Below are 26,644 nucleotides of genomic sequence, written 5' to 3' on the forward strand. Positions count from 1 at the left end.
GCATGAAATGAAGCATAATTCTAACTGTCATATTCAACGTCGATCTTAACTTGAGTCCATTAGAAATTTTAGAATGTTGAATAAAGTAATAATTGCTTTTCCCAGAATAATTATTTTAACTAAGACTTTCAACTGATATTTAGCATTTAAAATAGATGGTGAATATAGCAGTGAGAAATAACAGCTATAAGTTATTGCTTCATTTTCTTCTTTCTAATTTTTTAATTGTATAGTATGATTTTTAATAATATATTTAAGAATTCAATTTGTATTTTTTAAGAATGTGTATTTTTATTTTTTCTAGAATTAAAGTAAAATTTAAGTTTATTATTCAAATGGGTCATTCCATGCGAAATGAGCAAATCAGCTGTGGCTGACATGTCACAGATTTCAATGAAAATTTTTATTTAGGTAAACCATGCATATCTATGAGGGAATGCAAAGTATGGAAGTTTAAAAACGGTTTGTTGCTTTGTTATTGACATTAGAAGTTGATGCTTACGCTAAGCCTAAATTTTCAGAGTTCATGGCGGACAGTTTGTGACTCAATAACTCCATAAGTTATAAACGTACACTTGAAAAATAAATATCTCCATATTCTATAAACAAATCTCTATTGGGAAATAGCAAAGTAAAATTTATTAGGATCTTTTTTTGAATCTGATATATTAACAAAGATTGAAATTTTGCCAATTTACTTCAGATTTCAATTCACTCTTCCAGGTCTTTTAATGAAAAAATAACAGTAAAAATGATTCAGATTAGAAAACTATCTATAACTAACTATCTGCTCTAATTTCGTAATTGTTTATGAATTTCTTGATGACGAAATCATACTTTAAAAAATCAAAAATTTCCGAAAATTTCATTTTTTCCTCTATTTCAGATGTTTTTTTGAAGATGAGGGAATGCTCTAAATTTACTCAATTTTTTTTACGTAACACATTGAAGTGTCTTTAAATGCTACTGAGTTTTAATCATTGGTATCAGCGTATTTTTGTTGCTAGAGTTACTTGAACTAAGTTAAAATTTCATTAGTTCCTTCTTTTTATTGTAAGTTTAGCAAAACTAACCATTTCTTTCGTGTTTCATTTTTTCAAAAGCATAGTTATAAAGTACTTGCTGAAATATTTCCTTAATTATTGTGTTGAATTTTTCTCTCCATTCGTGATATAGGAAAAATAGCTCTTAGAGAACATACTAAGTTTAAAGATATGGGCAGAGGACCATCTCCTCTAATTCACAATAGCATTTGAGATTGGGCTATGAGTTTGAGGAAATTTGTTTTATCCATGAATATGATATTTGACGAAATACACTTCATCCCCTTTTGGTTTACAGGGGTCTAAAAATGTCGTTTTTGTCATTTTTCCGATTTTTGAGGGGCTGTAATCTATAAAGGGTACACAAACACACAGCAACAGTTACATATTCTTTTTAGCATGGTTCCAGTAATTAGTTTTTGCCGTATTTCATTTTGTGTTTCCGTCCCCTACGCGAGTTATCCCCCTTTGAAATGAGTAAAATTTTTACATTTGACCTTGAACTTCAACCTGTTGCCATTATTTTAATTATTAACTTACAGCTACGTAACTCAGCATGTAAGACTATCAACTTATGCACTTTAACATCAAAGCTTTAAATTAACTATCATAAATGTAATTCAAATAGATTTTGGCCAAAATGCAAAAAGTCCCTTTTCTGACTACGAAAATCCCTTTTGATGACCTCTAAAAAAATCAAAGGTCCAGTTGAGAGAAAAAATAAAAGTGGTTTTAAACATCTTTCATATGCAGCTTTAAGGGATATGAATTTCAAAAAAATTTTTTTAAATGGTCGAGCGCACGCATTCGTCAAATCTGTATGGATGACCCATAAAACACAAAGAAAATGCTATTTTTCTGAATTTTATTTTAAGTTTGGAATTTGAAAACCAATTTCGAGTTTCTTCAAGCAAATAGTAGAAACACAGCTCTATATTCTTGCAAAATTTTAAAGTTGTCTGAATTTTCCCTCATTTGAATTTTTGTGTCCATGTGAAGGAGAAAATCGTCATTTTACAAAATGTCACTAAGTTTAAAACTGATTTTGAAGACAAGGAGTTAAAATACAACTTCAAAAGTAAGGTAGTTTTTTTATGATACTAAGCACATTATTGGGTATTAATTTCAGCAACGCTAATGCATTCCTTAAAGATTGAAAAATAAAATGCTTAATTATGAGAAAACTGAAATATTTTCAGTTTTTGAAACTCGGTTAAAAGTCAACTATAATAACTTTGAAAATTTTACTGATATCAGATTAATTACTCTACTACATAGATTGCAACAGCATATAACTTTTATGTTTTCATTAAATAGTTAATAAGATACAAGCCTTCAAAAATGCAACATTTAGCATTAATGAGAATGCTGTTCAATTTGACCAATTTTCAATCGCATGTAACTATTCAAATGAAAAATATTAAGCAAAAATATTTTAGATATTTTTATACAGGCATAAAAGGAACCTGCATACCAAATTTCATAAAAATCTGTTACCATGCGGCCACCACTTTTTTGTGAATTTTGCTCATTTCGTATGGAATGACCCAAATATAAATTTATAAATTCATTTAAGAAAGATTGAACATGTTTAGCATATTTTTTAATATTATACATAAGATTTTAATTTGCATCATTAAAAATATGTAACTTTATTTTTTGGAATTTAGTAAAATTTCAAGTTGATTATTTAAGAATTGGTTTATTAATTTATTTTTAAAAGTGTGAACGTGTTTAACATGACTCTTAATAGTTTGTTTAAAATGTTAATTTGTATCATTTACGAATGTGAATCTTTATTTTTTGAAATTAAAGTGAAATTTTCAGTTGATTATTTAAGTATAATTTTATTTATGTTTAAAAAAAATTGTTAAAATGTTGAGAACGATTTTTAATAATATATTTAAAATATTAATTTGCATTTTTTAATAATGTGAATCATTATTTTCTGGAATTAAAGGGAAACTTTAAGTTGATTATTTAAGCGTAAGTTTATTAATTTGTTTTTAAAAAGTGAACGCATTGAGAATGACTTTTAATACAGTATTTAAGATGTTAATTTGCATCTTTTAAGAGAGTGAATCTTTGTTTTCTGGAATTAAAGTAAAATTTTCAGTTGATTATTTTAGCATAAGTTTATTAATTTGTTAACTGGGGTGCCCACTTGGGGGGGGGGGGGATGTTTTAGGGGTATTTTCTCTTTTTTTTGGGGGGGGGATTTCTATTTGGGAGGTATTTATAGTTTTTAGGGGTGGGCCCTTGCTCTTAAGGGGGCACCCCTGTATTTTATTTAAGATGCTAATTTGCATCTTTAGAGAAAATGTACCTTTATTTCTGGAATTAAAGTAAAATTTTAAGTTGATTATTTAAGTTTATTTATTTATTTTTTGAGTCAAACTGGCCCTGTTTTAATATTTGCTTTTTTAACTTGTATGTTAGAAAAATTTTACACGTGTATTATCTGTAATAAAAATGATTTCAAAGCAAAGTTTTATTTTTTGTTAATTCTAAATTGGAAACAAGAAAATGTATGACTTTATTGATGAAGTTTAAAAAAATTTCTACACATCATGCAAATCTAATAACAAATACGACTCATTATACGACCTTTAAGATTTCAACTATGAATAATTAAAAGTTTAAACCATGTGTACATTACATACAGAATTAATTTTTGCCGAAAGTTTATCTCTTTCGAAAAAATCTGTCGAAATTAAACAATATTTTAATGTTTCATTTTATATATAGCACAATTCCTAAATTAAAATATAGAGGCTCTAAAAAAGTACATTTGAATGTACTTAACATGTTTTTAAAGAAATGATAAGTGGAACAAGTTTGATTTATTGTTTTGAAACGGCGTTATAGAAAAATATGCGAACATGCAATGCAATCGAAATGCCGGATATCCAAATCCGGCAGGTAAGGGGGCATCGGATATCCGGTATCCGGCAAAATCACTATCCGGTGCATCCCTAGTAATTATTTATTATTCCTTTTACAAGTGTCTCAAATACTAATTGTTTATTTGATTTTTTAATATTGTGTTTTAGTAGGACAAGGAGTCATGTCACACAATAAATTCTCACCTCCGTTACCTAAACACAAAATGCCATTCCTCATTAACACGTGGTAGCAATGACTTCAAATTTTATTTTACATGATACAAGAGAGCCCCCTTGTTTATTTTCAGCCATAGTTGAAGTTGTGAGATTTTTATTGAAGAACAAGAAGACAGATTTTGCTTTGAAAACTTAGTGTGGTTACTCTGACTTCTCACCTCCGTGAAGTTTAATTTCAGGGACGTAAATTAATGTAAAAAAAGAAGTGAACATGCTTCCATATGCTTAACATGTGCATATTATAGCAACGAGGAAAAAAAAAAATTTCTGAAAAATATATCTATTAGGCCTATATTAATGGACAATTCCTCACCTCCGTGACAGACCTTATCAATGTCATTATTTCTGAGGTGAAAATAAATGGAGGGGAAATACATCAACAGAAGGCGTTCTACCAAAATTATAAATTGCCAGTATATCCTCAAGTTTACTAAATACTATTTTTTATCATACATTTGAAAATTACTAATTAAGTCGTACTTTAAGAGAGCTTAACATTATGTTCCCACTAATCATTAAAATAGTTGTTTGTTTGCACAATTAACAAAATTACTACTTAGATACTAAATTGGTCTCAATTTTTACACATTAAAAGTTTTTTTCTTTTTTTTAAATTTCTGTTAACAAGGCATTTTTTAACTTTTTTTATTTATTAGTAAAATAATTGAAATTTAGCTGGGCCATTGCTTATGGTTACTTCTAGTAGGTAACACTTTCATGTAAGAATATAAAAAAAGAAAAGGTTTCGAAATTGAAAATATTTGCGTTCAAAAGTCAAGTTTTCTGGAAAATTGACCCAGTTAGAAATGTGATTATGTTTATAGATTCAAATACTACACAATAATAAAGCATGAGAGAAGGCAGTATTTTTTTAAAAAAATGAAGTTAATCTATTTGATATCTGAGTAGCTCGTAGAAAATTTAAAACCCCGAGTCTAAACCCTGCTTCCCACGGCTGACCACGGATTCCACTGCTTGGATTGGTGTTTGGCAAAGTTAAAGAAATAGTGAACCTAAGTAAATAGCGCTTTTTGTGTAGTCCAGGGGTGTCCACCCCCTAAGAGCAAGGGCGCAACACCCCCCCCCTAAATATTAAAAAGACTCCCCTGAAAATGAGAAAAATGCCCCTCAAAACAGTCTCCCCCTAAAAATTTCAATCACACAGTCTGCACCATGACCCCCCCCCCCTCCCCCAACAACCACCAGTCTCTGGTTAACAATATCTAAATAAACAATTATATTTTGATAAAAATATTTAAAAAAAAACAACTTCTCATGAAATTTTTTAAAAAGTTCCACTTAAAATTTTGTTTATCAATTAATAGCTCTTTCTTTCCTACTCATAAAATTCCATGACCAGCATAGAATTTCTCTAGGACTTTTCCCTTACTTTTTCAAATGACGAAATTGCCAGATTTTTTCCGGGTATTCACCACTTGCAGACTGTTGTCAGAGGTTAGAGTGAGAAGCTTTATTGTTGGTCTTGGGGGGAAAGAAATAAACAAAATATTTCTAATTTGTTGTTATTGAACAATTGTCAATTTTAAAAATTTTACAGGACATGACAAGCCTTCTTCTGGGGACAAAATACTCCTGTTTGGGCTTAAAACGTTGATGCATTAAACAACGAAAAAAATAATACAAAAGTTTTATTCAAATCAAAATTACATGATTTACAAATGGTTAAATGTTTTGAAAAAATGAGTATAAAAATCAACGTCATGTAAAAGAAAAACAATACATCAATGTAAACAATTTCTCATTAAAAACAAATGGCAGTGAAATGAATTGAAAATTCCAGTTCCATCACAGTACAAAGTTCCGTGAAGTATAAAAATGGACAATTCACATGGAATAAATAAGTTCACCATGCACTTTATTCCTTGACATGCACACAAAATTTAACGATTGTGTAGAGAAAATAAAATCAATACAGTCAAAAAGTAACAAGAAATCTTGAAACAAGACGGTCAAATTAAAATGACAATCAAATAACATTAATACTAATCAAAATCCTGATTTCATGTTCAAACAATTCTTCTTAAAAATAAATGTCTTGTACATGATTTTCAAAAACCATTTAAAAAAATTGAATGGATACAAAAATAAAAAAAATTACATACAATCTACAATATACCTCAGCAATTTCAAGATAAGCTGAAATTCAATTATATATCATTAAAAAAGGCATAATTTTATGAAAACTCACTTGATAATACAACACGTAAACCCTAACATGCACATGCATTCCTAAAAAGTCTCATTACCGATTATCAATTTCTTCTAACTAACCACACAATCACCAATGTAAGGGTTGCAATCGACAAGCAATTTTCAAAATGCACAAGACATTGTCATAAGCAAATCAGTCTGGGACATGAAGGCAGTTTTTTAATGGACCGATATCCATCAAAAACAGATCTTTACTACAGATTCAAACAGCTAGGTCATCCACAAGAAATTGCACTTGGGGAAAGTCAAAATTTTAAAACACAAGAGATGATCTAGCTTTCTTTAGACGCTTAGACCGATGGTTCCAAGACTTGCATTTTGTTCGATAGTATGCGAGGTCATTGGCGAAATTCTGGTCTAACATCATTTTGTATTCTTGAGGCTCACAGAGATCCTGAAAAAGGTAATTCAATACATTACAAAGCATCAAAACAACAAAAAGAGACATTAAGTAATGAAAGAAAAATATTAATAACTGGAGATAATGTGGGTTTTTATTATTTTTATGTTGCATGCATATGAATAATACATCAATTGAGGAGTACTCTATGAAAAAGGAACATATCCACTTCTTGGAAAATCTTGTTTATTGGCATTTTCTAGATTAACAGTCGGCAAACGGCGGATGGAAAGGCAAAAACTGAACCTCAAAAATGTTTTGAAGACATAAACTACACAAATAAATTATTAAAAAACAATTTATGTAGGCAAAAATATTGGCACCACAGGGGTAATAGTGAACTCGAGGAAAATTTTCTGAAGACAGCGTAAAATTTTCAAAAACTATGAAAAAGCTCTATGAGGAGGTGCATTTCTTCTCTTCATTGCAAATTACAATTGATACATAATAGTGTCATGAGAAGGTAAAGTGCAGTAACTGCAGAAATAAGTTTTTGAGATATTCGTAGAAACAAGTTTTGGATTCCATACTAACAATAGAGAAATGTTGAAATTGTTTTTTTCGTGCTTTATTTTCAACGGAAACCAAATAAGCAAGCTTGTACAATAAAGCTAAAGTACAATAGATAACAAAAAAAAACTAAAAAAAATTCCAATACTATGCTTTACCTACCCACAGCAGAATAATACCACAATTTAATGGTTGCATCCATAAGTAGTATTTTGAAATATTGAAAAAAATAAAGCAGCTAGTTAAAAATACAAATGTTGGAAAAGATGACATTTTAATATTCTGGTAGGAAAAAAATCAACTTGTACAATATTTAATATTAAACACATTATTCAGCAAATTTATCCAAGAAGAGAAATAAGTGAAGCACTTTGAAATTTAACGAGCATCTCTTTTTTCTTTAAAAATAAATAAAATTTAAAGTGGACAATAAGTTTCCATCCATAATTAGCATTTGTAGCTTTATCGACTGCTTTTGAATTAACAAAAATAATGATACTATTAACTCATGGTAAAGTACTACAGCAGATTTACAGCACAACAATAAATATTACACATCTATTTCCATATGCTGTTAAAAGAAAGCTTTAAATTCACTAAAACATGTTTCATTTTGTATCATTTGAATGGATAGTTTCTAATATTTAAATTAAAAAAGATACTATTGAAAATTGAATAAATCTGGAAATATTAAATTTTTGCAAGTTGCATTTTTTTATATTTATAAATGGCAGACACTTTGGGGCAAAAATTGCCAAGGCTCGCCCTTATTACGTGCTGTTAGTATATCTTGCAGTTCACAATTTCTTTATTAATTTAGTAACAGCTTTTTGATTTTCTTATTTTTCTAACATATATTTTGAAGCCCTTTCATGTATATCATAGGAACAATGTTATCATAATTGTTACATTCCTTCCTTTAAATTCAATATTTGAAGCCACAACTTTAATTGGACAATACATGTGCAGTTGTGCAGATCATATCTTTATAATGAATGTCGCTCAATATACAGCTAAAAAGGAACTATAAAAAGAATGAAAATCCAAATCATACCTTGAAGTTGAAAAAGAATGCTTTATATCCACCTTCTATGAGATATAATTCAGGGTAATATAAAAAAGGATAAGCACTTTTGTTCAGATCTCTATCTAGACTTCTCAAACATCGCAACCTAGGAGAATAATTAAAAACAATGATTCCCTTTTTAAATACTAAAAGATTTATGACAAAATAGTAAATTAAAAATCAAAATGCTTTAAAAGAGTATTCGCAACTCCAGAGCTCGAACACGCTACCTTGCGGTGATTAACAATAATAAAGAAAAAGGTAAAACATTCCGTTCCATGTATTTTCTTTGGAGAAAATTACAGGCTTCAGAGTTTGTGGTGTAATGTAATTTCAGAGGAATAGAAAAGAAAGTTTCCCACAAACACGATGAAAGATAACTGTCATTCATTAAGCTTCAAAGCAAGTTATAAGTTACGGCATCTGTTTGTTTTACCTTTTTCATCCGTCATTAGACAGTGGCTGCAGCGCCCCTACAGTTTATTGGAGTTGGGAATTGAATTCATGATAAGGAATAATGATTGCTTTGCTCCTTATTTCAGTTTGTATAACAAAGGTGTTCAATTTCATATCCAAATTTAGTTAAGAGGATTTCAAGTATGACTTGTTGTTTGTTGTTGTCTTGTCCATTTAAGTATGACTTAGAAAATAAGTATAGGGTGGAATTAACTTCCAAAACATTTGAATGATTCAAAACTAATCTGCCAATTCTAGTACATCAATGTGCATACATATAAGGATTGTTATGAATTTCCTTGTCCTCTCTTCCAGGAAAAAATTTTGATTGCGCTGTTCTGATATGCAACAAGAGGCAAAACTTATTTTTGAAAGATGAAAAAGCAAATCAATGATTCTCAAGGACTTCTTTAAGGAACGAAAATATCATTTTAAACACTAACTGCAATAATATAACCGAGGGAGTAGAAAGTTAAAAACTAATTTATACTATTTTTAAAGAAGTCACCGTTATGACTATTTTTAAAGAAGTCACCAAACAAAAAGATATTTAGAGTATTATCACAATTTCTTTTACAACTAAATTTGATAATGCAAAACAACACTAAATCATACATAACACTATAACTATAAAGCAAAATAAAAATGAATGAACACAAGCTTAGTAATTATAACATAAATACTCTAAGACTGATGTATGTTTATATCACTTGAAATAGTTTCAGTTTCAGCATAACGAAAATGTCGAATAGGTTCTACTTTAAGCCTATATATTTATCATGGAAACTTTTTTTACTAGGAGGTTAAAGTACCAAAATCGGATAGGTTTTTTCAAATAGCATTGCACATATAAAAACATGTGTAATGATTTAATTCAGAAACATTTCCAATAGAATTCAAGACAAAACATTGCCATTTTTTATAGTTCTAAGTTTTCTAGGGGAAAAAACAAAAACTGATTATTAATTAGCCATGAAAATCATCAAGAAGAATCTTTTCTGATCCAAGAGCAATAGTTATTAAAAGGTTTTCAGAAAATTGATACATACATGCTTGGTCCACGTTCTGATGAAAATTCACAGTAAAAAATTAACACATTTCTTCTGACATTCTTTTCCATAGGTTTTGGAAAAAATTCTTTTTCTACATCATCCTTGTTGAAAATATTCACAGCAGTCTGCAAGAAAAATAAATATAATTCAAGTAGCATAAAAATTAAACCACACAAGCAATGAAATAAGGTTTTTCAAATAGCAGAAACATGAGTATGAAAACAACCTTTGTTTATGTTTAAGATCTGTTGGCTTTAACAATCTTGACAGTCTAAATGAGTTTTTTTTTTACTAACCTTTTTTTTTTTTGGTCACTATGCAGATGTTACTACTATTTGCTCTTTGCAATTTATGCAGTTTTCAGCTTTTTATACTTCCAACTTATAACTTTGGAATACTAAGCTAATATTACCAAACATTCAAAAAGGGAACCTTTTAACATTAGATTAAATGAATCACTTTTTGCCAAAAGGGCGTAAGTCAACACTTTTTGTAAGTTGGCTTACACCATTCCATCATTCAAAAAGCAGAAGTGAGAGACAACTATAGTTGGGGCAAACCTAACCTCGCAGCGCCATAATGCTGTGATTAGGATCTGCATAGCCTTCACAATGCTGCAAGTATTATACATCCAGACCATCTCTCTGAAGTTTTCCCCATTTACTACAGTAAACGAGTATTTATTGTTTCAGATCAATTGTTTCAGCTGCATTTACGTTGTTCAGCATTCTATATACAGTAAAGCCCGCTTAATGGAATAACCCATTATCCATGTAAAATATTTCTAATAAGAGGGAGGGATATTCCATTAACCGGGATTAAAATAATATGCAACAGTGGATTGGTACACTGAAAATGTGTATTACATTAAGCGGGATATTCTTTTAACTGATATTCCAATAAGCGGGTTTAACTGTATACATAAATGGGAGTTCACTGTCTATATAAATGGGTGTATGTTCTTTATACAAACTCAGTTTCCAAAGAACCTTTATAAATTTCGCACAGAAATCCTTTAAAAATTCACATAGGAAATTTTTTGCCAGAAAATTAAGGAAATAGTATGCTTAAGCCTATTAATAACAATGACTGAATTTTTGGAATTGTAAAAAATCAAAAAAGAGATCTAAATTTAAATTTTAAATAAAATTGCTCTTTCCTACATGTTGACGAGAAATTTTACATTCTTTCTTTCTTTATTTACATCTGCTAGTTGAAGATGCGTCACTTGACAACTTTTAATTTTCGATGTAGATCATGCAACGCTGAGGCAATGCAGCTAATAATTAATATTCCTTAAATTCTGGAAAGAAGAGTATTGTGGATTCAAAAAAAAAAAAAAAATAATAATTAGCTCGTAAGAAACATAAAAATTCCCATAACTTTTAAAGCACTTACTTAACCTCACTGAAAAATTTATATTTTTAAGAGGGAGGAAAAACTTTTCATTTCAATAGCAAGATAAATGTTCTAGGAAAGTATTTTGCTTGCAAAAAAAGAAAGAAAATCAGAGTTAAAATTGCATTTTCTCCAATTGAAAAATGTCATTTTTGGCCATGATTTTAAAACTCAAAACTTTAACCATATTATTTTATGCACAAAAGTGAACTCTTGTTCTGTTGATACACAATTACTACAGGAATAACTAAAAATTTCAAACTACTAAAACTTAATGAGATCAAATGCAGTTAAATACCTTGATATGGCCTCCCTCATATTCATATGGATATCTACAATCAATGAGTGTGAAGCCAGATTTCTCTGGGCTGTTTAAAATATCAGCAACCTAAACAAAAATAATCATTATCTTTCAATCTATATATCGTCGCCTCAGAGTAATAGTAGGATATCTTACTGCTGTTTCTGGGATTAGATGTCTTACTGTTGCTCTGTAGCGACAATATCTACTTTCATATATATTTACACAAGTTTATGTTAGTTTTTCAAATTAAATGCCTTTTTCCAATATGATTCAGTTTTTCAAAAGGAAAAACAAAAATCAAGCTTCCACATCAATTATACTGTAGAACATGAGCAGAACTTATCTAAAAGTGGCAAGGAATTTGCATACAGTCAACTCTTGTTTGTTACTGTTAATCCGTTCCAGCCTCTACTGTGATAAGTGAATTTCCACAAAATAGGTTATTGATACAGCGATTGTTTTTCTAGTTAGAATTTAGAAAACTTACTTATGACACCTTAAATGAGTTAAAGAGTTTTTAAAAATTAGAGCTCTATGAACATGACATCATCTTCTTTAGCTACCCGTATACTTATACAGTGAAATACAGTTACAACGAATACCGATATAATGAAATATCTGTTACAACGAACAAAAAGTGTGGTCCCGTTTTAAAACCCGTTAAGATAATGCATAAAAAATCTTGTTTTAGTGAAATGATTTTTTCAAAAATTCATTACAACGAAATGTTTTTCTCAATGCCAGTTTTAATATTTTTTACTTGTTGCTGTTTTCAGAAATTAAAAAATGACTTTTAAAAGTCATTACATGAAAACTCTGTAATTTCAAAATAGAGCCAGTCAAGGTGGAATTCCGTTCGGGCTGAAACGTAAGCTAACGTATGACAACAAATGCCAATGTCTTTTCTAGTGGTCAATGAAGCGTCATAAATTAGAATCTTTTATAATGTCCTCTGGGAAAAATCTCGTACAGAAGAAAATAACTTTTTGTGAAGACAACATGAACAAAAGGGTCAATGTTTAATATTTTTTTCCCTGTTTTTTCAGAATAAAGTGTTTAATTACATTTTAGCCCGTTAGTAATGGTAAATATTGCAGACTTAATTATATTAGAGTGGAGATTTGCAAAGTTAACATATTTATGAAAATAAAAAAAGTTTTAAGACGATTCTGTTACAACGAACAATCCGTTACAACAAAAAATTTCATCGGTCCCTTGGAGTTCGTTGCAATGGAATTTCACTGTATTATCAAGTATATTACACAGAATCTGTAAAAATAAGACCCCATAAAATGTTATTTAAAATTTACTATGATTTACTAAACAGAAGTTTATACATGAATTTAACATAACCTAAAAGCAGACTTGATTCATTTAAGGTTATAAAACAAGAACATAAGTCATTTTGACTTAAAGAGCAATACTTAGTATGATTTTGTAAGTATGCTGTTCACTGTTAAATATTTTGAAAATAAAATAAAAATAAAATAAAACTGAGCTGCTTTTTAATTATAACTATACACAGGATTGAAATTCAAGGTTTCTCAGAACCTACTTTCATGGATGTGCTTTATATTTCACCAAAAGAGGAAAAATGGAATACTGATAGAATGATTAGCAAAATTGGCGTTATCTCAGTTACTTCATTTAAAATATAAAGGGGTAGAAAATATAATCACCACACATGCACATCAACACAGAGAGAAAACATCTATCATTTGAAAACCATTTTCATTTTATGCATCTGTTTATAGGAGTCTGACCAGGATTTTTTCACAGAATCCCCCCCCCCTTGAGAAAAATTAAATTATTTTGTGAAAAATCAAATAATTTAAAATTTCAAAAATATATACATGCTTTCGGAAGAGGGGAAGTCATGATGGCACAGATTGAAATATTTAGGGATTTGTCTTTAGGAATACATTTCTCTTTTCTGGGGGGGGGGGGGTATTTTTCTGTTAATAGCTTTAATTGGGGAGAGTGGGGAGTGGAGGTGTACTATTGCTCTTGGAAGGATGGATACCCCTGATCTACATTCCACTGAATATTTTTTTTTAATTCTTTGAATTTTAGAGCAAAATAAGAAAATACTATCATGGAGATATTCGGCTTGTTTCATCAAGATTTTATCTTCCCATCTCTATGTAAATACCCCCCCCCCCCCATATTTAGGGTAAAACAAGAAACAAAGATATGATATTACTGATATGAAACATTTTAAAAGAGGGTTTAATTTAAAAAGAGGAATTAAAAATTTAGGCAGACTAAATTTTTCTTTTTTTTTTTGTGAATGTCTTTTATTTATTTAAAGTAATCACATGTTGAAAAAACTTCATTAATTACTTTTAACATAGTTACTTCCAAAACATTTTTTGAAAAAAGGGTATGTACTCAAAAGGTCTTTGAAATCCATATAGAAATTTGAAAAGGAAAAAAGTAGTACCGTTTCTGGAGAAATGCTTTTTAAATCAGGATGTCTTCCTTTTACTGTAGATAAAGTGCAAGGCTAAAAAGGGATAAAATAGTAGACATAGTTATTATATTTAAAAATGCATTTTAGACAATTAACACTTTTATTTAAAAGTTATTTAAAGCAACTTACCATAGAAAAATCACCTATCAAATCTGGATTGAGAATTGCTAAAAATAAATCAAGTTTTATTAAGTTATTTCAATATTTATATGAACAGTAAAATCGAAAACAGTAGAACTCCAACCATACAAATCAATTGAGACCAGAACAGTGGCGCAGCCACGAGAGGGGTTTTGGGGTTTAAAAAAAACCCTCCCAGAACACAAGCACATTCATTTCCTCCATTAAAATCAAGGGAAAAAAGCATAGTATTTGAGCTTTTCCAAGCGGAATAGGTTTCAACAAAATGTTTTACTGCTTTTATTGATCAGGAAGCAGTCAGAAAGTAATTTTCAATTCTTAAATATAAAAGTTGTATTTTACGATGAGCACCACTGGTATAAGGTAGCTAAAATGGTGTCAATAATACTCTACAGGGTATCATGGTCCCTCAGCACTTCCATCACTGCATAAATCCTTTTTAGGGACATCTAGAGAGAGGAGACCTACCGCAACGGATTTTCTGAGGCTATTAACCAATTCTCATCGAAAGATCCAAACTGTTATAAGCTAGCATTTGACATCCATAAAGACATGAATGTATTTGAGAAGGAGTTTTCAAATGATCTCACGAAAAAAACACAAAATGAATAGGATTAAAGTAAAACTAATAATAAATATACTGTGCTTTTTCCCATTTTCTTAGTTTCATATTGATATCAATACAAATTATTGTTTTTAAGCAGTTATATTGAATGAATAATTACGAATCTGTAGAAATTCTTTGATATTGAATAAGTGCGCATTGTAAATGAATGGGAAAGAAAGCAACAATTTTCTATTCTGAGAACCCCTCAGAGAGAAATTTTCTGGCTGCGGCACTGGACCAAACCCAATTCGGACAATTGGATTTTTCTGAAAAACTGAGCCTATTGAACCAATTAAGGTATGTATGTTGAAAATGAGGAAAAAACCTCCTGTAACGGACATCTCTTTGGCATACATTTTTGTGAGTCCCAGTCTCTTAATGTAAGTCATTTCATAATTCTCTCCGAAAAGCAGACACTCTGAATAGCGGACAATTATTTGTACAAAAATTGTTCCCTTTTTGAATATTTTGACAAAATTTTCTATGAGTTGCCCATGTACAACAATATTTTGAAAAACCACTTGTAATCATCGAATTAGATTTCCAGTCCTGACCCCCAACCTCCTCCTTTCTAATTCGTCACCCTACTAGAATCTATTTTTAGATGTGCTTTCTTGATAAAAGTAGCCTTGTGTAGCTTTGCTAGAAACAAGTTAATTCAGTTTAGTGCAAAAGTACTAATCAAAATGGCATTTAAAAATGACATAATAATGTCCTGGATGATAAAAAAAAGTAAGGCTAATAATGCATTGCTTGCTCAAAATTATTCAAGCTGTAAAATGTTCACAACTTTTAAAGGAAAGATGAAATTAGAAAAAATGTGAACGAAAATGTCTTACGAGATTTATACTTGCAAGTGCAACTGAACAATTTGTTCTTTTGGAGGATAATGAGGATAGAGGGTATGATAGGAAATGAGGCCCACAAAATAAAAGATTTTCGAAACACATATAGACCGCCTCTTGTTTTATTCGAGAATACTTGACTCAGAGATGCACACAAGAATTTTTCAATATTTTTTTTATTTGCAACTAGCAAGGTATTTTTCATGCTAAGTGTACTTAGAAGTGCTGTACATTAGAACAGTGTACTGTAAATAAATGTCATTGCTTGCTGAACATATCAGTCAAAGTAAGCTGTTTGACTAACTTCGCAAAGTGAAGGATAATAGCGTGCATGGACACAATCATTATTTTGCAAATTGCAGTTATGTTTTCCTCCCCTCATTTCACTCCCCCTTGAAATTTTGAAAGCATTTTGGATAGTTGAAGTTCTACTGTCTTACAAATGCATTTAAAAATCTATATAATACAGAATGCTAATTCATTTTTTAATAACTATATTCGGCAATATAAGTCCTACAAAGATGAGATCCAGTTAAAAACTTTTGATCAAGTTACCTTAACAAAGACAAAAGAAAAACCAAAATCTGTTTCTTTATTAGGAGTTATGATGATGACTAGGACAGACAACAGATATGTCAAACTAATAACCCTCTTGTTTTTATGCGTACATGGGGGAGGGGGGGTGAACATTTTTTGAAGAATTGTGTTTGTATAAGAGTTTCCAATCCCGTGCCGAATTCAGTCCCGCAGATTTCGGGATTGTAAGAAGCCAATCCTGCGGGATTGATTTTATTCTTCTAAAAATTAAATTTTTACCTCAAACAGAAAAAGTTATGCTTTTTAGGAAGGACTGCTTTTATTACCCAAATTAAGTCTTCTTAAATTCCATACAGCACTTGTAAAGCGACTAAAGTCATGTCGCAATTAGCAATTATCGTTTGGTAAGCAAAAGTGTGCCGCTCGTATGGGATGGTGAAGGATTTTTGCTCTAAAAATAATGTACTCGATGGAAACACCTGTTGTGGCTCTACTGCAATTGGTTTAACTAAAATTGAATAATTGTTGTTATTTAGAAAAAGAACCGCATTAATACCATCACCATCTGAAATACATTTTTTTTCCTCATGCTGATTCAAGAACTGCAAATTCTAGACAAAAATGATGCCTCTTGGATGTTTATTTTGCTGTATCCAACTTAACCTGCATTGATAATTTCCCTTGTTGCTTCATTAACGTTGGTCATTGTATCAGTGAATTTGATTCATTACAGCAAGAGGTGAATACTGCTTGATTTCACCATTTCATTAAGTCATGTGTTTGGATAATTTCGCTAATTTTACATCTCATTCTGAAGAGGAATTCAAAAACATGAGCAGCTTAACTTACAGCACTGTCATGCGAGTCAAACTGTGTTTCATATAACTTTCTGTTGCCATTTTTAAAATCGTCCCAAATATATAAATAATTTCAGATTTTTCATTGATTTCTTCTTTGGAGTGCACTTTTTGTAGTAGATTTTGAGTACACTGCTAAAGCTTACAGAAGTGCATCAACATTGCATTGAGGCTACTCCAGTGGGTTTGAATATGTAATATACTTTCTCTATTTTTTCTAAAACTTAATTTACTGGATTTTAAATTTTAGTGATGGTTTACGAAAATGCTTATAAGTTTTACACATTTTCTCAATTGCTGAACGTAAAACTGAAACCTTGAATGAGAATACCAATTCATTCTCAGAAAAATCTACTCTATTTTTATTGTGTTCTTAAATGGTAAATCCATCGTTGGTCATAAAAGACAGTTTTTCTTGCTCTTCTTGTAGATATACGAGGAAGATGATTCAAACTTCAGATGATGCTTTTGAAAATAGTCGTTTTATGAGCGCCAAAAGCTGGAAAATGCTGAAACGGAAGAAAAGTTGTGAGACTGGGTATCCTGTGGGATTGAGAGCAAAATCTCACGTGATCAATCCCACTTAATATCCTGCGGGATCCCATGGGATTCGGGATCGGAAATCTAAAGTAGTATATTATTGTCCCAAAGCAAGTGTGATATCTTAGTGTTATTTCTGGGATTACATGTCTTTATTGTTGCTCTGAGGCGATATATATAAATATACCATTTTCGGATTATGGTTATTATTACCTACAAGCAACTTACAAATACTCTCCCACATGCACAAAATTAAAGGTCAATATCTACATGACATTACAAATATATATATATATATATATATATATATATCTTAAGGTAATATTGATTGCTATAAATAATAATTGTCATAAACTCTCATATAATAACAAACAAAATTAAACCTTCTGTCAAAAGAGAGTACTAAAGAGAGTAACTTACATTTTTGCACAGCTAATTTAACAACAGTTGGGCTCTGAGCTAATGGGCTACTGGCTCTATTTCTTTTCTCCTAAAAAAGTATAAATTACGGGTTAATTCCCATATATGTGAAGTGTATAAAAACAAAAAATTTATTCATTAGTGATAAATAAATTGATCCATTAATTGATATCTGTAGATATTTATCAAAAGTAATGCAAATTGTTTTCTCTCAGACAACAAAAATTAAATGCAAATCGTTTTCTTGCCAACGACAATTTAAATGTAACAATTAGGCCAAGTAATACTAAAGTTTATTATTCTTCTTGCATTCTCCTTTTAAAAATAAATACACATAAAAGTCACTTCAAAAGTTTAACACATACATGTAGAAGCATGAGAATATTTGCTTTATATAACATAAATAAAACACCTAGTAATACATTTAAAATAAGCAATAATAATAATCACTGACCTGTTCATGAAGCTCTCCATTTATGCCCCTTTTCTGTGTTGGAGTGGTAACAATGGGTCCTCCATTTGATGATTTATCTGTTACATGCTTACAAATCCCTCTCTTTTTTCGAATTTTGAACAATGCAAAGGGGCTATCTTCAAAAGGGGCCTCTGTGGCATTTTTTAAAGGGCTAGACAGCAACAATGAGCTTTCAGCTTTTAGAGTTAATTCAGATGTCTAGAAAAAAATAGAAAAAGTTTCACATCTGTTAAAATATTTTTGATAGTCAACACTAAAATATTGAACAGGGAAGTTACTAATCAGGTTAACAACACATAAAATTTGAAAAGTTATAACATAAGTAAATTTTAAGCATGGAAAATACATTTTTATATTTTTGAAAACAAAAATGAAAACTGTAAACTTTAATTAACATGTATCAGATGTATATGGGAGGGCTTGGAATAAATCAAATGAAAAGTATCAACTTTACATCAATTATGGCACTTAACATCGATATCTTAATTCATGCAAGTTATACAGAAGGAAGTTTTAAAAAAGGATGAAGCAGTTATGAAAATAAAAATTGAAATATTTTTGGAAGAATTGAATAATTGAATTTGCTATATCAGGTGTGTTGTTAGGTGCTAATGAAATTTTTTGAACCAAACTTGAAAATTTATGAAATTTAGTGCAAGTCATTTACAACTTAACACATTCTCTGGTCATACATTTGTCCTATGTAGATACTACTGGAGCACCAGACATGCCTCATATACAATATCAAAGAGGAAAAACAGTTTTACATCACACAAAAATAGGAAAAAAAATTGGCATCAAATGGCAAAAAAATTCTCTTGTATTGAACATATGAGGGGGAAAAATGCACATTCAATGTACACATTATTTCAAGTAAATAAATGAATGTTGGTCAAACATTTTTAAGGTCATTTTTTTTTCCTTTACACTTTCAATCAAGTTTTCAGAATAAAAAGTGCTAAAATCCTTGAAAATTCAAAAAAAGAAAACTTCAGTTCTTTTTTCTGCTTCAATGAATTTGCTTGGTAAAAAATGACTTTACAGTTATTTTTCTTGAGATCAATAGTAAAAATCTATGCGATTAAAATCTGTGCAGGCCTGCCTGTAACCCTATCTTCCCTGGACTGTCAATGTCTACAAGGTCAATACTGGTACTGTTGGACACCAAAAATTCAGGGACAGGGGCACCAACTTGCAAAAATTACATGTGGGGGGGGGGGGGGTAACATATCTCGCAACAGCAATAATCTCCACACTTTTTTCCATGTAACACCCAAAATTTATTTTTATTTCTCTAAAATACTTTTTCAACTTCAAGATGTATGATTTAACATTAATTTATGTAAAATTACCAACTTTAAATTAACATTAATTATGTTTCTTATGATAATTAAATTTGATATGTAATCCAAAAGTGAAAAATAAAGTGATTTTCCAGTTTTATTAACATGTGTCAATTACTGTATCACAAGGTGTCATACACTGGAGTATCAGGTGCCAATTACTGGTGATTTTGCTAACTTTTTATGTATATATTTTCATACTTGCCAACCTTTGAAGAAAAAAAAACAGGAGAATACACTAGAGGTATATAGGTGATTCACCAGCAACATATCTTCACAACAGAACTATTAAATTATGCTTTTAAATGACATAACTACAAAATTTAAAGTGAAATGGAGATTTTTCATAGATGTAAGCTAATTGGTAGCAGCAAGAAAAACATACTGCAAAGGAAAAACCAAATAATAAGGAGTGAATTTGCTTAACGTTTTGTACATTCCCCAGTCTCTACCAAAAAAGTAGCCAAAAAAATTTAATTACTAAAATTCGAAAAAAAAAATAAAAAAAAATCAATATGTAGTGAGAATAAAATATAAAATAGGTAGGTACAGGGTAGCACATGTTAAAATAACTCAATTTTCAAGATGCAAAAGGATTGAAACTGCTGCAATTTCCAGCAAAGCACGTGCTTCGTTAAACATGCAGTGTGGAAAGCTTTCAAAAAATTAATTTTGACGAAATGAGTTACTAATTGGAAAAATTCTTATTCCCTGACATTGGTAGGCAAGAAAAGGGCGTCTATTGAGAAGAAAGTAAAACTTTGATGATTGATGTAAAAAACTGCAAGAAGGGGAGAAAATCGTAAAAAACGGGAAATTGGGAGATGGAAGCAAAAAACAGGAGTCTCCCGTTAAAAACAGTAGAGTTGGCAAGTATGTATTTTTATAAAAATATCAATTCAATTATTTTTGATTTCAGTGAACTAAATAGATGCACAGATGTGCATTCGTTAATATAAAAATATTTGCAAGTGAATATTTTTTTTCTAAGTACTGATAACAGAGGTAATTTTAAAGACAACCTCTTAAAGTGCCAATTACTGGGGTCGTTACCCTAGAAAGAAACAATTACAAACTAAATGGATTAAAACCTTTTCTTTCTTTCTGACTTTACAACACTGAATTATTTCTTCAGAATAACATTTACATCAAAATTAAGTACTCCGCAATCTAATCTTGTGAAGGCATTAATATTCTCTTGACACTTTCCTGAACACATCTAGAAAGATTGACATTGTTATTATAGTGGTAGCTTAGTTGTGTTCATTTGAATTTTTAAAATCTCTTTAAGGGCTACTGAACTTATAGCCTGGTATGAAAAGTAATCCATAGTGTATGAAAATTACCTTTTTGCATTGAAATATCAAAAAGAGAAGCTGATTGTTCAAACACAAATTTTCTTATTTAACAGTAGAAAATCAATTCTATTCCCTGTTTTTTCTTCTTTTTTTTGTAAACTACATATAATAATTTTATGAAGCATGTTTAGGTCAGCTCAAAGACCATATTAAGTCCATAAAATTAACAAAGTAGAAAATTGGATAAAATTGGGTCAATTTTTGAAGCAGTAAAGGAAAATGATGCTTGAAGAAGTTTATATAACTTTGAAGTATACCATAAATACAGACAACCCAACATCTTAAGAGTAATTAAAGCCAACAGAATCAGATGGCTGGGGCACGTATTTAGGCGTGCAGATCTGGACCCGGTTAAAAAGCTAACTTTTTCGAAGATTGAGGGTACAAGGAGAAGGGGAAGACCAGCAACAAGGTGGCTGGATAGTGTTGAGAAGGACCTAGAAATTTTGGGAGTGAACAGGTGAAGAAACCTGGCAATGTGTCATACCGCCTGGAGGACAGAGAAAGCCTTGGCCTGCACCAGGCTGTTGTGCTGATGAAGAAGAAGAAATAAAACAAAAATATTTTTAAGAACAATGCTGAATTTTTAAACATGCAGCAAACTGAGAAAAGCAAAACATAGAAAAGGACGCATCAAACATTAACATTGATGGTGCAGCATGAAACCAGCAGAAGAGTCAAACAAAATATTTCTAGCATAAATGTTTCACTCTTTCAAACACAAAATTCTTCACAGGACTATAAGGTTCAACTGATATACGGCCAATAAATTGCAAGATTTCAATTGGAAATAAATTGCAAGCCAACGACAATGTGAACTTTCTTTGGAAATCTCCTCAAAGCAAAAAAAAGAAAAATCAATTCTTATCTTTCTTACTAAAAATGCTGGAACATTTTTTCCTTTTGTGCATCAAAATCTGTTTTATTAGAGAGAAAAAAAAACTTGTAATTGATCTTTACCCTAGGCAAATCGTATGAGGGGGCAATTGCCCCCTCACTTTTCAGAATTAAAAACTAATGCTCGATTGAAAAATGATTTTTTGTAGAGTGAATTAATTTATTTCACAAAAGTAAAAACTAAAAATTCCTTATAAAACAGGGTTTGTACGCTCCTTCAAAACTCCTTCATTCAGCAAATTTTTTTGAAGAGCCCTTCAAACTCCTTCATTTTGGTTTTAACTCCTTCAAAACTCCTTCTTTTTTAGTTCAAGACGGCATAATTTTCCTCTATGACAGTAACTTAAAATACTTTGATCAACAACTTAACATCATTACAAGGACAAAGGTATAATAACAATTTTGATCAAGTAATTTCGTGTATTTATTTTTTTTCATAATGTGATTAACAAATTGATCATAGAAGTTGAAGGCAAAAATATAATTAGATGATGAAGACATTTTATAAGTGAAGTAAAATATACTTAAATGATGCTTGACTATTTTTTCAAGCTTTAGGATTATTGCTTTTCCTTTCAGCACTCTCAGCCAGCCAGCAGCAAAAGTCGGTTTGACAAATTATTATTTAAATAATTAAAAATACGGAAGTAGATGAACTATATTAAAACAATACTTAAGTGATGTCATGCATTGAGGGGCGGACGGGTTCATGAAATTGTGACAAGAGGACGAGAGAGGGTGACAAGAAGTACCAGCACACAGTTATTATAACAATATGTTTATAAAAAAACATGACATGACACGAGGAGTGGGAAGGTGAAGTGCGACACTTTGTGACAAAGGGGAATGGGGTTAAATATTTTGAAAAAAAGTTGGACATCATTTAAGGACAGCCTATTAGTACTCCTTCAAAATCTCATTTTACTCTCCTTCAAAACTCCTTCACTTTATTTTTGAAATTGAGTATGAACCCCGTAAAAGGACTTTTCTCATCTTATTTCATAAAAATGGAACTTTGAATTGGAAGAGGAAAGTCTACGGTAGCCATCTAATATCTTAAGAAAAATGAGATTTTTGAAGCCAGATTCTACATCTTTTGGGGGTCATAGAATCTAATGTTAAAAACCTTTAATATAGCCTAATTTTACACAAAAAAAAAAAAAAAAAAAAAAACAGGTTCAGGAGGCCACAACCTCTAACCACACATTTCTTTTGCCTCCCCCGACATTTTTGGTGCACCAGCCACCTATGATCTTCACAAATGTAAACAAGCTACCATGTCCAAGGCAGAATGTATGTCTATTATAGACCAATGAGTCCATAACAAGGGCAAAACTGCAGTCTTTGGATTGCATAACTGGGCTGTTGGCATATGGTATATTGCATGTAGTATTACAGAGGATTATTTTACTGTTATGTAGGAAATTAAAGCTGAAAACTGGGAAATTTGGTTAGTAGCCAATGGCCGGTACACTCAGTTTTATTAGTGGCCACTTTTAAAGTTAGTAGCCACTTTTTAAAACTGAAACTATGTTTCAAATTTTTATTAATAATGAAAAAAAGTATCATCAGAATCACACGCAAGATAGGTGACACAAGCAAAAAGCATAAAATGTTAGAAAACATAGACTAAAAAAACCTTTTAGTACAGTGCAAAACTAGGAAAAAGTTCAGTTTTAGAACATTAGTAAATCATTTTGCAAACCATAGGGGCCTTTATGATGTTTTCCCTGTTGTAAGCAACATCTCAAACTCTTATATATTTCTAAATGAACCGCAAAATATGTGTTTTAAGTTGTGTCACTTTTTTTGTGCATGAGCAATATATTAAACATTGTTTTCTGTAACCTGCCAACTATTCATGACAGGGTTTAAGTTGGGTTCAAAAGTTCTTTAGCATAAAAGCTAAAATTGAGGGGAAAATGTTAGCAAAATGGTAAAATGTTACACATTCTCATATATTTATATATGACTCAGTGTGTTTCATCTCCAGTTGAAAATACAATTCATATTTCATCTGTGACACCTTTGAAGAAATAAGTACAACAGCTATTTTTTAAAAACATAAAATAAAAAAAGAAAATACGATTGGTGTTTAGAACGTTGCAGTCCCATCCTCCTAATAAAGCAGTTATTGGGGGGACATAATGCTGGATAAGACTAATAGTTATTGAACTTAATTGTAGTTTAAACATCTTAGCTAAGATTTTAAAAAGATTAAGTTGATTATCGCCATGCATGCTTCCTCTCTAGGATCATACATTTCTTCTTCTTTTTTTTAAAATTTATTTATTTTTTATTTGAGCAAAAAAGCGAAAATGCGTTGCTTTATTTTCGCAATTCAGATAGTGTTTTCGCATTATGCGAAAAATGCGACCGTAGCGGAAACTCTGATTCATGAGCATGTCCTAGAAGATGTATGCAAAAAGCTCTTAGTTTTTAAATAATTGCTGGTAAAAGACATTTAAAATCTTGCACAACATGTTTCTGTTGATTTCAAATCTTAAGAAAAATGAATTTGTGTTAAACATTCACATTTCATAAACTTGATAACAATGAATCTATGATATTGAGAATGATATATAAAATGAAATTGTTCATACTTGTAGCATCGCACTAGACCACTAATATTATTAAGTGGTATTTGTTGAATGGCGACCAGGGGTGGCGATGGATGACACATTTTTTAAACGCCACTTTTGCAACTTTAATCGCCACATGGCGAGTGGCGACCGCTAATGTTCAGCTTTATAGGAAATCATAACATTTATGAATATTTCTATAGTTTTAAATATCATATTTTATAAGAAAAATTGAAGAGATTGGGGGAAAATCATCCAATTATATCATGCTATTCAAGTTTTATATATTTTATTCTGAGCGAGAAAAACCTAACCTTTGCTTCATGCATGATTTTATGCTTTTATTTAATCTATTAAAATTCTTAATATATTAGAATTAGTTTCATGAGATAAAAGTAGTAGATTTCTGCACAGCATTTGATCAGGGAAGAATAGCTCTAGGCATTCGGCCGAATATTTGTTGCATCACATATGAAAGAGTGATAATGTTCATGTTTAATGTATATATATGTTTTTTATATTTTTGCATACATACACGGAAAAACTTTTAAATGTAAATAAAAACAAGTTACTCTTGCTTTATAAATTTTTCAATTTGAAAAAGAAAAAATGCAATTTGCTGCTAAATTTATTTAAGAATGTATAAAGTTGAATCTTTTTCCAATATTTCAATATAGTAGGTAACATTTCAATCTAATCTAGTAATTTTAGTAGAATGACTGAAAGCATTTAAAATTGCAAAAAGCAAACACATAAAAGGTAGTTTTTGAGAAATGTTTACCCAAAAATGCTCTTTGTATGATAAATCTAACATACTTTGAAAAGTATAATGATTGAGTGTAAATAAAAATACCATATCTCTTTTATATCAATGGAAATTGACTTACTTTAATTATTAAGACCAAAATAACAATTTTTGTGGTAAAGGGAAAGATGCTTATTTTATGTATTACAGAACATAAATTAATGCCAATATGTTCAATTACCAATGCAAGTTGCAAATCAGTTATGAAAAGTTGCATATTATACCCATACTAAAGTTGATTTCATACTTTATGAGTAGGTAATAGAGTTCAACAGAAATGTAAACAATCTAAAATGCATCATCAACAAAGGAGCCCAGTATGAAAATACACAAAATAGGAGAATCACAAAATGCATATCAATTTTGATTTTAGTGCCAAAAAAAGTTGTTACCTTGGAGACAGTTTGATCAAATAGGCATTTTTTAACCTTGAAGCAACTTGTAATAGTTCCATTTTTCAAAGCGATTCTGCTGTTTTCTTTATCATTGTTGCCTCTTTCCTAAAAACAAGAGCATCAAAACATGTTTTGAAATTGCGTTTCATGAAGATTAATGACTATTGAATTGAAATTCAATGCTATATTTAACATGCGCACTGCTTAAAATATTAAAAACATACGTCTAAAAGCTAGAGGCTTAGTGTAAGAACTCCGTTTGGGGAGGGGTAAAAAGTTGAAAATAATTATCCCACAAATAAAATCAGCAATTAAATACCACAAAAAACACAGGATTCGTATTTTTGAAGCTAAAATTTAAAATTTGAGAGCAACAAAGAGCATACCATACTATGCCTGCAGGTATTCCGATGTCAAACATTCAATATTCCCGCGTATTATATGATTTAACCCACAGGTCAATAGACGCGCTAAAGACAACAACTCATCGTCTCATCAAGAGAGTAAAAAAAAAAATATTTTCTCTTCCCTCAATGAATTACCCGGATGCGGATTAGAAAGGCGAGAACAAATCAAATTTCTTGTTGTTGAACAGCCAATGAAGTGAAGCGTCTCTAATGTTTCAACAGCGTCATTGATCACGTGACTCGAAATATTTTTAAGGCTAAGCTTAATCCCTCTTATTATTATACGAGCTTAAAAGGGGGCGAAAAGAGGGATATAAAAACATTCAAATGCAGCTAAAACAGGATCCACATCTTTTTTCCTTTCAAAGGTTGTCGTATG

The 26,644-nt window shown here is 30.5% G+C and overlaps 1 protein-coding gene across 1 annotated transcript; it reads right to left on the reverse strand.

The window, feature by feature from the left end:
• Window positions 1-5,860: 5,860 nt before the first annotated feature.
• LOC129224568 (M-phase inducer phosphatase-like) lies at window positions 5,861-26,348 on the reverse strand. Its single transcript, XM_054859045.1, has 10 exons — window positions 26,245-26,348; window positions 25,856-25,963; window positions 18,458-18,676; window positions 18,004-18,073; window positions 14,186-14,223; window positions 14,027-14,089; window positions 11,578-11,667; window positions 9,879-10,006; window positions 8,362-8,479; window positions 5,861-6,791 (listed from the first exon to the last, which is right to left on the reverse strand). The coding sequence occupies exons 1-10, from the start codon at window positions 26,245-26,247 to the stop codon at window positions 6,651-6,653; spliced, it is 978 nt and encodes a 325-aa protein (XP_054715020.1). The 5' UTR covers window positions 26,248-26,348; the 3' UTR covers window positions 5,861-6,650.
• Window positions 26,349-26,644: the final 296 nt, after the last annotated feature.

The sequence above is a fragment of the Uloborus diversus genome, chromosome 6 (assembly GCF_026930045.1).
Source record: "Uloborus diversus isolate 005 chromosome 6, Udiv.v.3.1, whole genome shotgun sequence".
NCBI classification, from domain to species: domain Eukaryota; kingdom Metazoa; phylum Arthropoda; class Arachnida; order Araneae; family Uloboridae; genus Uloborus; species Uloborus diversus.

What these genes read in the sequence shown, in the direction of transcription:
- LOC129224568 (XM_054859045.1), bottom strand. An exon ending in TGATAGGTGATTTTTCTATG is followed by an intron (nt 14,090 to 14,185) that starts GTAAGTTGCTTT and finishes ATCCCTTTTTAG; the next exon opens with CCTTGCACTTTATCTACAGT. An exon ending in CATTCTTTTTCAACTTCAAG is followed by an intron (nt 6,792 to 8,361) that starts GTATGATTTGGA and finishes TACCTTTTTCAG; the next exon opens with GATCTCTGTGAGCCTCAAGA.